This window comes from Dama dama, chromosome 28, assembly GCF_033118175.1.
Source record: "Dama dama isolate Ldn47 chromosome 28, ASM3311817v1, whole genome shotgun sequence".
NCBI classification, from domain to species: Eukaryota; Metazoa; Chordata; class Mammalia; order Artiodactyla; family Cervidae; genus Dama; species Dama dama.
Window position 1 is genome coordinate 9,759,249 of NC_083708.1, and position 15,350 is coordinate 9,774,598.

The window sequence follows — 15,350 nt, forward strand, 5'->3', positions numbered from 1 at the left end:
CACTTTCACAGCATCATCTTTCAGAATTTGAAATAGCTCAACTGGAATTCCATCACCTCCACTAGCTTTGTTTGTACTGATGCTTCCTCAGGCCCACTTGGCTTCACATTCCAGGATGTCTGGCTCTAGGTGAGTGATCACACCATCGTGATTATCTGGGTTGTGAAGATCTTTTTTGTACAATTCTTCTGTGTATTCTTGCCACCTCTTCTAAATATCTTCTGCTTCTGTTAGGTCCATACCATTTCTGTCCTTTATCGAATCCATCTTTGCATGAAATGTTCCCTTGGTATCTCTAATTTTCTTGTAGAGATCTCTAGTCTTTCCCATTCTGTTGTTTTCCTCTATTTCTTTACATTGATCACTGAGGAAGGCTTTCTTATCTCTCCTTGCTATTCTTTGGAACTCTGCATTCAAATGGGAATATGTTTCCTTTTCTCCTTTGCTTTTCACTTCTCTTCTTTCCACAGCTATTTGTAAGGCCTCCTCAGACAACCATTTTGCCTTTTTGCATTTCTTTTCCATGGGGATGGTCTTGATCCCTGTCTCCTGTACAATGTCACGAACCTCCGTCCATAGTTCATCAGGCACTCTGTCTATCAGATCTAGTCCCTTAAATCTATTTCTCACTTTCACTGTATAGTCATAAGGGATTTGATTTAGGTCATACCTGAATGTTCTAGTGGTTTTCCCTACTTTCTTCAATTTAAGTCTGAATTTGGCAATAAGGAGTTCATGATATAAGCTACAGTCAGCTCCTGGTCTTGTTTTTGCTGACTGTATAGGGCTTCTCCATCTTTGGCTGCAAAGAATATAATCAATCTGATTTCTGTATTGACCATCTGGTGATGTCCATGTGTAGAGTCTTCTCTTGTGTTGTTGGAAGAGGGTGTTTGCTATGACCAGTGCGTTCTCTTGGCAAAACTCTATTAGCCTTTGCCCTGCTTCATTCTGTACTCCAAGGCCAAATTTGCCTGTTACTCCAGGTGTTTCTTGACCTCCTACTTTTGCATTCCAGGCCCCTATAATGAAAAGGATGTCTTTTTGGGTGTTAGTTCTAAAAGGTCTTGTAGGTCTTCATAGAACCGTTCAACTTCAGCTTCTTCAGCGCTACTGGTTGGGACATAGGCTTGGATTACTGTGATATTGAATGGTTTGCCTTGGAAATGAACAGAGATCATTCTGTCATTTTTGAGATTGCATCCAAGTACTGCATTTCAGACTCTTTTGTTGACCATGATGGCTACTCCATTTCTTCTAAGGGATTCCTGCCCACAGATATAATGGTCATCTGAGTTAAATTCACCTATTCCAGTCCATTTTAGTTCACTGATTTCTAGAATGTCAACATTCACTCTTGCCATCTCCTGTTTGACCACTTCCAATTTGCCTTGATTCATGGACCTAACATTCCAGGTTCCTATGCAATATTGCTCTTTACAGCATCAGACCTTGCTTCTATCACCAGTCACATCCACAACTGGGTATTGTTTTTGCTTTGGCTCCATCCCTTCATTCTTTCTGGAGTTATTTCTCCACTCATCTCCAGTAGCATGTTGGGTACTTACCGACCTGGGGAGTTCCCGTTTCAATATCCTATCATTTTGCCTTCTCATACTGTTCATGGGGTTCCCAAGACAAGAATACTGAAGTGGTTTGCCATTCCCTTCTCCAGTGGACCACATTCTGTCAGATCTCTCCACCATGACCTGTCCATCTTGGGTGGCCCCACACGGCATGGCTTAGTTTCATTGAGTTAGACAAGACTGTGGTCCTGTGATCAGATTGGCTAGTTTTCTGTGATTATGGTTTCAGTGTGTTTGCCCTCTGATGCCCTCTCGCAGCACCTACCGTCTTAACTTGGGTTTCTCTTTCCTTGGACGTGGGGTATCTCTTCACGGCTGCTCCAGCAAAGAGCAGCTGCTGCTTCTTATCTTGGATGAGGAGTATCTCCTAAAGTAATGGTAGTCTCATAGAATGCGTTTTGTGGTGTTCCTTTCTTTTCAATTTTTTGGGATAGTTGGAGAAAGATTTTAGCTCTTCTTTATTTATTTGGTAGAATTCCCCTGTGAAGCTGTCTGGCCTTGGACTTTTTGGGTTTTTTTGCAAATTCAATTTCACTTATAGTGATTGATCTGTTCAGATAGTCTATTTCTTCTTTATTCTGTCTTGAAAGATTGTATGTTTCTAGAAATGTGCCCATTTCTTCTAGGTTGTTCAATTTGTTGGCCTATAACTGTTTGTAGTATTATCTTGTGTTTTTTTTTTGTATCTCTGTGATATCAGTTTTAATTACTCCTCTTCCATTTTTTGTTTCATTTGGATCCTCTCTATTTCTTGATGAGCCTCATTAAAGGTTTATCACCTTTATCTTTTCCAACAACCAGCTCTTGGTTTCACTGATCTTTTCTATTTTTTTGCTTTTATTTTATGTATTTCCTCTCTGATATTTATTATTTCCTTCTGCTGTTCTTTTTATCATTCCTTTATATGATAAATTATATTTCTTTACTTGAGGTTTTTTGCTTGTTTCTTGAGATAGGTCTGTCTCACTATGAACTTCCCTCTTAGGACTGCTTTTACTAAACCCTACAGATTTTAGAAAGTTGTGTTTTTATTTTATTTTGTCTCAAGCAATTTTCTGGTTTCCCCTGTGATTTCTACATTGACCCATTGTTTTTTTAGTGGCATGTTGTTTAGCCTCCATGTATTTGTGTTTTTCCCATTTTTCTTATATAATTGATGTTTAGTTTCATATTAGTGTGCTTAGAAAAAATGCTTGATATATTTTCTGTCCTGTTAAATTGTTCAGACTTGTTTTGCAGCCTAACATGTGATGTATCCCAAAGAACATTCCATGGGCACTTGAAAAGAATGTTTCTTTTGCTGTTTTTGGATGGAATGTCCTGTTAAGTCCAACAGGACTTACCTATTAAGTCCAACTAGCCTAGAATGTCATCTAAGACTATGGTTTCCTTATTGATTTCTTTTCTGAATGATCTATCCATTGGTGTAAGTGGAATATTAAAGTCTACTACCACTAATGTATTGTCAATTTCTTCCTTTATACCTGTTAATATTTACTTTATACATATTGGTGCTTCTGTATTGGGTGCATGTATATTAACAAGTATAATATCTCTTCTTGCATTGATCTTTTTATCATTATATAATGCTTTGTCTTTTGTTATAGACTTTGTTTTAAAGTCTGTTTTGTCTGATGTGAGTAATGCTGTTATCTCCTTTTCCATCCCTTCACTTTCGGTTTGTTTGTCTTTCCCTCTGACGTGAGTCTCTCGCAGGCATCATACAGAGGGGTCTTGTTGTGTTTAGCTGTTATTTCCTTTTCCATCCCTTCACTTTCGCTTTGCTTGTCTTTCCCTCTGATGTGAGTCTCTCGCAGGCATCATACAGATGGGTCTCGTCATGTTTATACCGTCAGCCACTCTGTTTCTTCTGACTGGAGCATTTGGTCTGTTGACACTTAAAGTGAATTAATAGGAATGTACTCGCTGCCATTTTCTTACTTGTTTTCTGGTTGTTTTTGTAATCCTTCTGTTGTTTTCTTATTGTAGTTTCTGCCCTTACGGTTTGATCACTTTCTTTAGTGGTGTGCATATATTACTTTCTCTCTAGTTCTTTCTGTATTTATTTTAGGTTTTTGATCTGTGGTTACACATATGTTGACCTGTAACTATTTCTTTTTGTTTTAAACTAGTAGTCATTTAAGTGCAATCATAGTCTAAAATATTTATATTTTTTATTTTCAGCCACACTTTGTGTTTTCAATGTCATATTTTACACCTTCAAGTTTATCCCTTCACTGTTTATTATAGTACATTCTACAATTTTATTTCCTTTTAATCTTTGTAACTAGCTTAAATAGTTGATTCACAGCCATTGCTATATTTTTCCCGCTTCTAGTGAGATTTTTTCTTTCCATAGAGTCTTTCTTCTGACTGTAACCTTTTCGTTTCCACTTAGAGATGACTCTTTAGCTTTTCTTTTAGGGTAAGTTTAGTACTGATGAGCTTTTGAGTTTTTTCTTGTCTGAGAAGTTATCTCTCCTTCAATACTAAATGATAACTTTTCTGGGTAGATTATGCTAGGTTGTAGGTTTTTACTTTTCAGCACTTTCCCTTCTGGCCTACAAAGTTTCTATAAAATCAGTTGATAGCCTCACGGGGGTTCCCTGGTATATGATTCTTTGTTTCTCTCTTGCTGCCTTTAGAATTCACTTTAACGTTTGCCGTTTTAATTATATGTCTTGGTGTAGGTCTGTTTGGGTTCATCCTATTTGGGACTTTCTATGTTTCCTGTACTTGGATAATGCTTCCTTCTTCAGGTTTGGGAGGTTTTCAGACACAATTTCATCAAATGCACTTTTTTACTACTTTCTGTCTGTCTTCTTCTGAGTTCCCAATAATACAAAGACTGATATGCTTGATGTTGTCTCGGAGCCCCCTTAAGCTGTTCTTGTTTTTTAAAATTTGTTTTTCTCCTTTCTGCTCTGATCGGGTGATTCTCGTTATTATATCTTCCAGATCACTATATGCCCTTCTGTGCCACCTAGCCTGCTGTTCACTCCGTGTGTGTGTGTGTTGCTTATTTACTGTATTCTTCAGTTCTTCCTGGTTCTTTGTTATAGTTTCTAGTTCCTTATTAAATTCTCAGTGTATTCATCTGTTCTTTTCTCTAATTCACTTATCATTCTTATTCCTAATGCTTTGAAATCTTTAACTGATGAATTATTTATTTCTGTTTTATTGCTTGTTCTCTTAGGAGTTTTCTTTTGTCCCCTTTGAATCAAATCTGTCTTCTCATTTTGCTAACTTTCTCTGTCTCTGACATTAGGTGAAACAGTTACCGGTATGGTCTTGAAGGAGTGTCCTTTAGTGGGAGCATCCCTATATAGTCCGTATGTGCCCAGTGGGAGAGCTGGAGCTGACCTGAGCCTGAGTCATGTCTTCCCCGAGGATGTGCTGATTACTACCACCTTCGTAGAAAATTGAGCGTGAGATGGCATGAGAGCTGGATCCAGGTGTGATTCAAGGCTTCTCCTCTGCCTCGTGACCATCACCACCCCACTGGGGGTGGGGGCAGGTTCCCAGTTGCTGGAGCAGAAGTCATGAGGGTCAGGCCTGAGATGCTTCCATGCCCTCTGTGTGTGTGCCCTTTGCCTCTCCCACGACCAGCACCCTTGCCTTTGGAGGGAAGCAGTGCTGGAGCAAGAGGACCTGGAATGGGTGCGTGGTGTGGGTCAGCGTCAGGCTGTGGTGGTCCCGAGACCTTTGGGGTTCTGGACAGCTCCCAGTCTGCTGCCTCCAGGAGTGACAGTGATGGTTGTCGCCCGCATCCCGATGCTGTGCCAGGCCTTCATCCCCTACTGCATCCCTCCCTCGGCCCGGGCAGTCCTTGCCCTAGCGTGGTGCTGTGCCACGGAGCAAGCCAGCTGGGCCAGGCACTCAGCTCGGGCTGGGGCACACACGGAGGGGGCTGCAGGAACCATGCAGGGTTCAGGATAGCTTTTGTCTGCTTCCGTCCTTCCTGGGGGTAAGCCTCTTCACAAGCAGGCTCTAGGTTTCTTACACTCTCAGTGCCGCTGGTTCTCAAACCCCCTAAGGAGACATTTCTTCCTGACGTCAGTGCCTAGGACTGGGGTACCCAAAATGTGGTTCACACTGCTCACTCCCCAGGGAGAATCTCTGAGCCTGTGGGGTCCCCCTTCTCATCTGTGTCCCTCACTACAGGCACAATCCCAGCTGATTGCTTCTCTTCCCTTCCTACCTGATTCTGTGTGCACCTCTCTTACAGTCTTGATTGTATAAGAGCCTCTCTGTCAATCTCTAGTTTGTTTGCAGTGAGAGTTGCTCTACACGTGGTTGTGTTATTGTTGTGTTCAAAGGGCGAGGTGAACTCAGTGTCCGCCTACTGTGCCATCCTGATCTCGCCAGAGTTCCTGAAATGTTTAGGCTGAGTATCACCCCACACAAAATAACCCTCATCACTGCACCACAGAAGCTTTTCAACAATATATTCAAAATTGTACATCTATTAAAGCTACTCAAAAGGTTTCTGAGAACCATTCAAATAACATGGCAGCAAGGCACAAACTGACCTGGTAAACTTAGAATAACATCTGAGGCAGAACTGTGAGTTCCAGAAACATGAGGACTAAGTCACCAAGAGTCAGACATGGCTGAGCAACTGAGCAACAACAAGTCTCTTATTATTTCTACGTGGTATGAAAGTCGCTCAGTCATGTCCAACGCTTTGCAACCCCATGGACTATACACTCCAGGCCAAATACTGGAGTGGGTAGCCTTTCCCTTCTCCAGGGGATCATCCCAACCCAGGGATCGAACCCAGGTCTCCCGCGTTGCAGGTGGATTCTTTACCAGCTGAGCCGCAAGGGAAGCCCAAGAATACTAGAGTGGTTAGCCTATCCCTTCTCCAGTGGATCTTCCTGACCCAGGGATCAAACCCAGGTCTCCCACATTGCAGGCAGATTCTTTACCCCCCCCGAGCCACAAGGGAAGTCATATTATTTCTATAGAGTCAAGTAATTGGTACAATTAGCTTGGAGAAAGCAGAGAGGAGAATCTCACATGTCAACAAATCAATGCAAATGAAGTTCAAGTTTGCCTCTGCCTTGAGTGTTGTTAGCCAAGAGTGGATAACACCTACAGAGGCCACTGAGGGTCCTTATTTAGATAGGTTTCCTGAAAGAGCTATTGCATGAAGCAACCATATGATACTCTGCTTGGTAGTAAATACCATGTTGTTTTTCTGGATCTGAAAACCTCCAGAAAAATCAAGATTTTAGAACAATAGAGTATATGGATAGAATAATATGACTTGGTGCTGCAGAGGGATCTCTTCATCTCACAGCATCTGTGACGGCCTTTAGGTTGTTGGGGGATCAGCTAGGGAGGAGGACCTAAACCAAGGTGCTGTGAGATGCTCTCAGCAGATGTCCTTTGAGTACTCCTCTGCTCTGAAAGTCAAGAGCATGGGGCCTCCCAGTCCAAAACCATCCCTGGACAACCTATGTCTTAGACCTGGGGTCCCAAGCCCCTGGACTACACAGCAGGAGGTGAACAGTGGGCAGGCGAGTGGGCAAAGCTTCATCTGTATTTATAGCCACTCCTCATCACTTGCATTGCTACCTGAGCTCCCCTCCAGTGGTGAGATCAGTGGTGGCATTAGATTCTCACAGCAGTGCAAACCCTACTGTTCACCATGCATGCAAGGGATCTAGGTTGCACACTCCTTATGAGAATCATCCTGAAACCATACCCCACCCTGTATGTGGAAAAATTATCTTCCACAGTATTGGTCCCTGGTGCCAAGAAGATTGGGGGCCACTGTCTTAGACCAAGCATGTTCCACCTTCCCCACACATCTTAGCACAAACACAGTCAGGCAGAGACTCTGATGGGCTGTGCATGGTTATTGGCTCCAGGCCCAGATAGCAGTATTTTCAGGAAACTCCTAGTTTTTATGTTTCTGTGCAGATTGCACTCAAACAGCTTACCATTTCATAACTGCTCATTCTTTATGTATGTGACTCAGAGTGTCATACCTCACTTTCATATATATCCTTGCACAGAAGAACTATACAAAAAAGATCTTATAATCCAGATAACTGTGATGGTGTGATCACTCACCTAGAGTCAGACATCCTGGAGTGTGAAGTTCAGTGGGTCTTAGGAAACATCACTAGGAGCCAAGCTAGTGGAAGTGATGGAATTCCGGCTGAACTATTTCAGATCCTAAAAGTTGATGCTGTTAAAGTGTTGCACTCAATATGCCAGCAAATTTGGAAAACTCGGCAGTGGCCACAGGACTGAAAAAGTTGGTTTTCACCCCAATCCCAAAGAAAAGCAATGCCAAAGAATGTTCATACTATCACACAATTGACTCATCTCACATGCTAGCAAAGTAATACTCAAAATTCTCCAAGCTAAACTTCAACAGTACATGAACTGAGAACTTCCAGTGTTCAAGCTGGATTTAGAAAAAGCAGAGGAACCAGATCAAATCGCCTATATCCATTGGATTATAGAAAAAGCAAGAGAATTCCAGAAAAAAACATCTGTTTCTGCTTCATTGACTATGCCAAAGCCTTTGACTGTGTGAATCACAATGGAAAATTCTTCAAGAGATGAAACTACCAGACCACTTTACCTGCCTCCTGAGAAACCTGTATGCTGGTCAAGAAGCAACAGTTAGAACTGGACATGGAACAACAGACTGGTTCCAGATTGGGAAAGGAGTACATCAAGGCTATATATTGTCACCCTGCTTATTTAACTTATATGTTTCACATCATGCAAAATGCCAGGCTGCATGAAGCATAAGCTGGAATCAATATTTCCAGGAGAAATATCAATAACCTCAGATACACAGAGGACACCATCCTTATGGCAGAAAGAGAAGAGGAACTAGAGAACTTGATGAAATTGAAAGAGGAGAGTGAAAAACCTGGCTTAAAGCGCAACATTCAGAAAACTAAGATCATGGCATCTGGTTCCATCACTTCATGGCAAATAGATGGGGAAACAGTAGAAACAGTGACGGACTTTATTTTGGGAGGGCTCCAAAATTACTGCAGACGGTGACTGCAGCCACAAAATTAAAAGATGCTTGCTCCTTGGAAGAAAAGCTATGACAAACCTAGACAGCATATTTAAAAGCAGAGACATTACTTTGCCAACAAAGGTTTATATAGTCAAAGCTGTGGTTTTCCCAGTAGTCATGTAGGGAGCTGAGAGTTGGAACATAAAGAAGGCTGAGTACCAAAGAATTGATGCCTCTGAACTGTGGTGTTGGAGAAGACTCGTGACAGTCCCTTGTACTGCAAGGAGATCAAATCAGTAAATCCTAAAGGAAATCAGTCCTGGAATATCCATTGGAAGGACTGATACTGAAGCTAGCTCCAATACTTTGCCCACCTGATGTGAAGACTCAACTCATTAAAAAAGACCCTGATGCTGGGAAAGGTTGAAGGCAAGAGAAGGGGACAACAGAGGACGAGATGGTTGAATAGTATCACCGACTCAATGTACATGAGTTTGAGCAAACCCTGGGAGATGGTGAAGGACAGGGAAGCCTGGCCTGCTGCAGTCCATGGGGCAGCAAAGAGTCAGACATGACAAGAGACTGAACAACAATAGCAAATGATTTATAACTTAAGATTTGGGGACTACAATTTTTGTTTTCAATTTAGATATCTGAGATCAAAGGTAAGTAGGAAAAATGAGAGACTATCACAGGACCAGTAATATTAATAACAGCAGTTATAAACTACTTATTTTTAATAGAAGTTTTAGTCTCTTTCTCCTCAAATTTTATTTTTATTTTTCAATATTTTTAAATAGTTTTATTTATCTATTTATTTTTGTCTGTGCTGGGTCTTCATTGCTGTGTGGGCTCTTCTCTAGTTGCCATGTGCAGGCTTCTCATTGCAGTGACTTCTCTTTGTAGAACAAGGGCTCCTGGCGGCCAAGCTTTAGCAATCGTGGTTTGTGGGCTATAGAGCACAGGCTCAATAGTTGTGCCTCATTAGCTTCGTCACTCTGAAGCATGTGGGATCTTCCCGGATCAGGGATCAAACCCATGTCTCCTGTATTGGCAGGCAGTTTCTTTACCACTGAGCCACCAGGGAATCCCCTAAACGACTTCTTTTTAACTGGAGTAGCATGAGTAATATGAAGGCACATTTAAAATGTTAAACTGTAACAACAGTGATTGGCTTATTTATTCAACAAATATTTATTGAGTGCTTCCTATATGTTATGTACTGCTATAGGCATGGGGTGGGCATTCAGTTCCAGGTCTCATAGGTCTTACATGCTAACATAAGAAGTTTTAAAGAAATACAAAATTTTAAATGTTAGTTGGTATTAAGAAGGAGAAACACGATGTCCAATGAGAAGGTGTGAGGGGAACCTGTCTGGAGACCCTCAGAATGCATTTTATAATAGCTGAGATCTGAGTCATTGCTAACCAGATGAAGAGGTGAGGACAGAGCAGGAGACTACAGGGAGAGACAAGAAGGATCCTGGTCCATTTGAGGGGCTGAGAGAAGACCCTTTATATGACTTTGCTGAGGTTTTGAAGAAAGGATGTCTTTCTTTAGATGTCATTCTTTAGATGACATTCTGACCTTCTGTAGAGAACATGTGTGTCAGGGGAGCAAGAGGAGGTTATAGGGGCCAATGAGGGAGCCTTTGCAATGATCCTGCAAGGTGTGTTGGTGGCCTTCCAGTGGAGGTAGCTGGAATGAAGAGACTTGGGGCAGAGGCACCAGACTGGATGACGTTGTCCTTAAGGAGCAGAGGAAGGCCGTGTCAATGATGAAACCTAGATGGAAAAAGAAAGAGTCTATGGACAGGAGAAGTTGGATGCAGACTTTCTTTCTTTATGTAATTTTTTTCAATTATAAAATGAAATTACTACTCATTTTAACAAGTCAAACTGCAGAGATATGTTAGGAAGAAGTTAATTATCATCCTCCCACTTCTGGACTAACAACTGTTAACAATGAGATATTCTCTTATCTTTCTTACTCTCTCTTCTAGAATTTATAAATGAACGCATCAAGTAGATAAGTAGATATAGGGGTCAAAACCTAGAAGGGAAACATGCGCTGGGTTTACAGATTTGTCTGTCCTCGTGTAGATAATGCCCCAGCCACGGAATGGATAAACGTGCCTGGGACAAAAGGTTGAATCACAAGAAGAGAGCTGGATGAATTCCCGAGGAGGTCCAGGCTTGACCAATGAGGAGCTGGTTGGAGAGGAGAGGACAGAGAGACAGGAGAAGCAGCAGAGTACATGTAATACAAGTCATGCGCGAACCAAGCGCAGCTGCAAGGCCGATAATGGAACATCCATTACACTGAGCAACAAAGATACCACTACTAGTGTCTAAAGTTGTATCAAAACCAAACGAGGCTTCGGGACATTAGCTTGGAGTTTTGCTAATTCTCCCCTGGAGATGTGCTGTTTCTCCAGCGTCACCTCCTGACCGGGTAGGGTGGAGGTCACAGTGAGGACAAGTAGGGTCTCAAAAGTGAGAGTTTTTCAGGAATGTTTGACAGAGGCAAATATTTCAGGAATATTTGACAGTGTGAGAGAGGCAAATGGGATAAAAGCTTTTGCAGTGCTCTTATCTATTTTTATGTTAAAGTAGGGACTGTTTTAAAAATAAATGGATTTTAAAAAATTTTTGTTTCATGTTTACTCAGGGAAATGTTGGTGAACATGGAGCTGGTGTTCTAAAAGGAGAGAAGGTAATCAAATTTGCAGAGTGAGTAGAGACATCTAGGTTTTTACACCAATTCACACATTCACAACCCACTCCAGTATTCTTGCCTGGAGAATCCCATGGACGGAGGAGCCTGGTGGGCTGCAGTCCACAGGGTCACAGAGTCCGATATGACTGAGCGGCTTCACTTCACACATGCACACATCAGGGCAGCCCCACTGCCCCGCAGGTTCCACGTCAGCCTGCAGGGGGCGCCACTCTCCCCACCTCCTGAGCAAGCGGGACTGAGCTTGGCCTCCCCTGGAAGCCCTGAGTAGCTGACCACAAGAAGGGGACACTTCCACAGTGAGGGAAAAGAGCTGTCACATAACTGTCACAGGTAAATGAAATTAGGACACATGTTTCAGTTTATAGTTAGATGTTTCTTGGATCCGCATAGGTGGCAAAAGCAGTCTGAAAGGCCCTGTGACAGGATGCCTGAGGCTTGCTATTTTTCTGTCCTCTTAAGTATCCAAGCATAAGCTGTCATGGGAGCATTTTGGGGTGGGGTTTTATCATGTACAGTAGCAGTTTAACCAAATAATTATTTCAAAACAGCTTTAAAATTAAAACACTGGTGAATTTCCATTGCCTTTTCATTGTCATCATTCACGAGTTTCATTATATTAGCTGTGAAGATGACAAATGCACTTGCCTTCTCAAAAAGATGTGTCACTCCTGTTTGATCCTGCAATTGTGATGACCTTAGATTCAGTGGGAAATTGCCATTGTCAAGAAAAAGAAAAAAAAAATGAGGAAACTATATTCAATATTTTGTAATAACCTATAAGGGAGAAGAATCTGAAAATACAGATATATATGTGTATGTAAAACTGAACAACTTTGCTGTACACCTTAAACTAACATGACATTGTAAATCAGCCATACTTCAATTTAAAAAAGAAACAAAAGACACAAGAAACAATGCACATCAAATCCACAGACAGAGATGAGTAGGACTGAAAATACTCTACAGGAACATGACCTGTGAGTGCGCCCTTCCTTCATTCACCCAGTGAAAATTCTCATGATTGAGGGCAGGGTATTTCAACATGCATCCAGGAAAATATGACTTCCGTGCCTTATAAATCCATGCAGCCCATCTATTCACAAAATCATACCTCCGTCACCAGAAAGGAAAAAAAAAAACTGCTTAGAGATAGTCTCCACAGAATGGGAAGCTTCTTATAGACTGACCATTGCAAATGAAATTTCCTGCAAAAAATAAAAATAAAAACCTTGACATTCTTAAAAAGACATCCCTAAAAATTGATTACACAGCAGTAATGTCATTTATGTGTCTTGGATTGCACTTCTAGTACATTAACATTATTTCCTGTAACCAAATAGCTTATGGAATTCCTACACCACCATAACGAACACATTATATTTTAAGCAATTACTGCAGGACACATGCAGACTAAGGGGTGAAAAAAAAAAAGCTTGTCACTTAGGACAGCTGAGCAAAGAGAGCTGTGGCACTTTTAAAGTATTTAAATCATGATTCATTCCTTGAAACAAAGCAGCTGGCTCCCGTTTTGTTCTGTTCATTAGGAAACACATGTTCCTTAGGAATTCTGAAGACCTCAATGTTGAGAAATTTGATTCTGTAAAACAGGTGTATTTGTAACTCTAAGGACACTTTCTATGGCTCAAAATCTTTTCTAATTGCTTCAGAATCTTAAGTGGAATTAGAAAAAGCCAGAGGCATGACTGTTCCCTCTTCCCACCCAAAGAAATACCCAGGGGAGTCTACAGAGAACTGGATACAGTACCTGATATAAATGCCCATGTGAAATGATTTGTAGGAATTTTAATTAACAGGAGAAAGACTGTCCCCATAAAAAAATGCATAGGATGACTTCTAAAACGTAAGACCACCCTTGCTGGAGGAGCAGAATCACTTCTGCCTGTGCACACTCCATACTTGGGCTGAGTCTATACTCCCATTCTTGGTGATGCTGTTCAGAGGTCACTGTAGTGAGAATTTGAGGCCCCTTCAAGCTGCTCCCTCAGACCTTTGCTCGCACCCTGGTGGACCCCAGTGGTTCTGAACCTCGGCTGCGCACTGGAGTCCCCTGAGGGCTTTTGGAAATTACCAGTCTCGGGCCCCATCTCCAGGACTCTGATGTGGGGCAGAACTCATGTCTCTGGTTGATCTGGAGTGGGGTTCATGTTGCTGTTATTTAGAAGAGTTTCAGATGATTCTACCCAGCAGCCAGGGTTGAGAACCATTGAGTGATGGAAGGAATCTGGGCTCTGGGGTCAAAAGCTGATTGTGCCATTAACAGCTATGTCTCCTCAGAAAAGACACTCCAGTCCTCTGGTCTTCAATTTACTCGTTTGTGAAATGGGCAAAATATATCTACACAGAGTTGATGGCAGGATTTAAATCAGATGAGATGAGATGACCTTACCCAAAGCACAATGCCTGACATATATTAAGCCCTCACTAACGCTTTGTTCCTCACTGCTCATCCATTCTAAACTTTCTTTCTTCTCATGGAGTATCATTCATGTCTTTTTGGTATTCATAGTTATCATACTTAACATCCGGTCTTGATGATCTTTGCTTCTCCCACCATAATTTTGATGGAGAAGAGATTCAATTTATGTTGTAGAATGTAAGATTGAGCCAGAAGTACAATTTCAACATATGCATGACTTTTGCTGTATCATACTCCACTTCTCAATGCACGGCTGGCAGAATAGAATCGCAAAGCCAGCCGACCATTTGGAACCGAAAGTGGTAAAGGACCCACCTGCCAATGCAGGAGACATAAAAGACAGGGGTTCCATCCCTGGATCGGGAAGAGCCCCTGGACAAGGGCATGGCAACCCACTCCAGTATTCTTCCCTGAAGACTCCTGTGGACAGAGGGACCTGGCAGGCTACAGTCCATAGGGTTACACAGAGTCGGACACAACTGAAGTGACTTAGCATGCACACACACTTCTAGTAAAACACCAAAGTCAATACAAACAGCAATAGAATTGACACATAAATCACTGCTAGGTTAGCAGCCTCGTTCTGATTCAAGATACAGGAAGAAAGAGCAACAAATACTACCAGCTTTTAATGGTAAATAGTGATAGAGACCCAGGCATCCATGCAGGCCACCTGCCAGGACTGAAATGATGACCTCTGCTCTGTAGCTTCCTGACAAAGCCAGGATGCAGTGATGGGATGATGATGTATCTGCAAGTCAGTCGGGGAGAGCTGCTCCTTTATAGAGACAGAAGAATCAGGAGGTAGAATATCTAAGGACCCCTGAGAAATTAGTGGTGTCTTTTAGAGCAATTGTCAGAGGAAAAAGATGGAGGCTCAACACCACCAGACCTTTCAGATAGCATCCAGAGTGTCAATTTAAATGACTGCCTTTCCCGAAGCTAAGTAAATCCATCACTGATCTTTCAACTCATAATTACAGTCATAAATTACTGAACATCCATTTTAAATACGAAGAACAACTCCATATGTGTTTAAGATTCAGGTGGGAAATGCTTTTGTTTATAGAGTTTTGTATTGGGGAGCTGGTCTCTAAGACTTCTGCCAAGCCCAGCCATACCTCCATACCAAACAGAGGTGGACCAAAGCCTCTGCCTGGTCCTTCCTCTGCATTTCAGTAGAGACCTGTATACGTTGTTTTAAATACTTAGCAGCTGTGAACATAGTTACTCTTCCTTCAGGCATATTCCTCTCCCCTTACATTTTTGTATCAAGCAGATGTGACTTTTATAGTAACTCCTAGACCCTTTCCTTGATTTCTACATTTACTTTATGCAGCTGGCTTGAATTACTGGGCTTATTTTTGCCCCAGTGCACTGAGGCTTTTAACATCTATCAGATGGGTGATAGGAAGGCCAACACTCTGTACAGTCTAACACTTGTACAAGACCAGTTGTTTAATCTGTCAAACCAACAGCAATCAGTCCCTTAATGTCTCCACCAATTTCTTCCTCTTTTCATTATGGATAGAACTTACTATCTGTAGGAAAATGGATTCTCCTACAATATGGTAAGTGTAAAACTGATGT

At 41.8% G+C, this 15,350-nt stretch overlaps 1 protein-coding gene across 1 annotated transcript in view; it reads left to right on the forward strand.

Annotated features, from left to right (window-relative positions):
• COL19A1 (collagen type XIX alpha 1 chain) overlaps positions 1 to 15,350 on the forward strand; it is a 413,337-nt gene that overhangs the window by 310,576 nt on the left and 87,411 nt on the right. Inside the window, exon 19 of the mRNA XM_061131525.1 lies at positions 11,255 to 11,299. Within this exon, the coding sequence (XP_060987508.1) occupies positions 11,255 to 11,299 (45 nt within the window). The remainder of the gene's footprint in view (positions 1 to 11,254; positions 11,300 to 15,350) is intronic.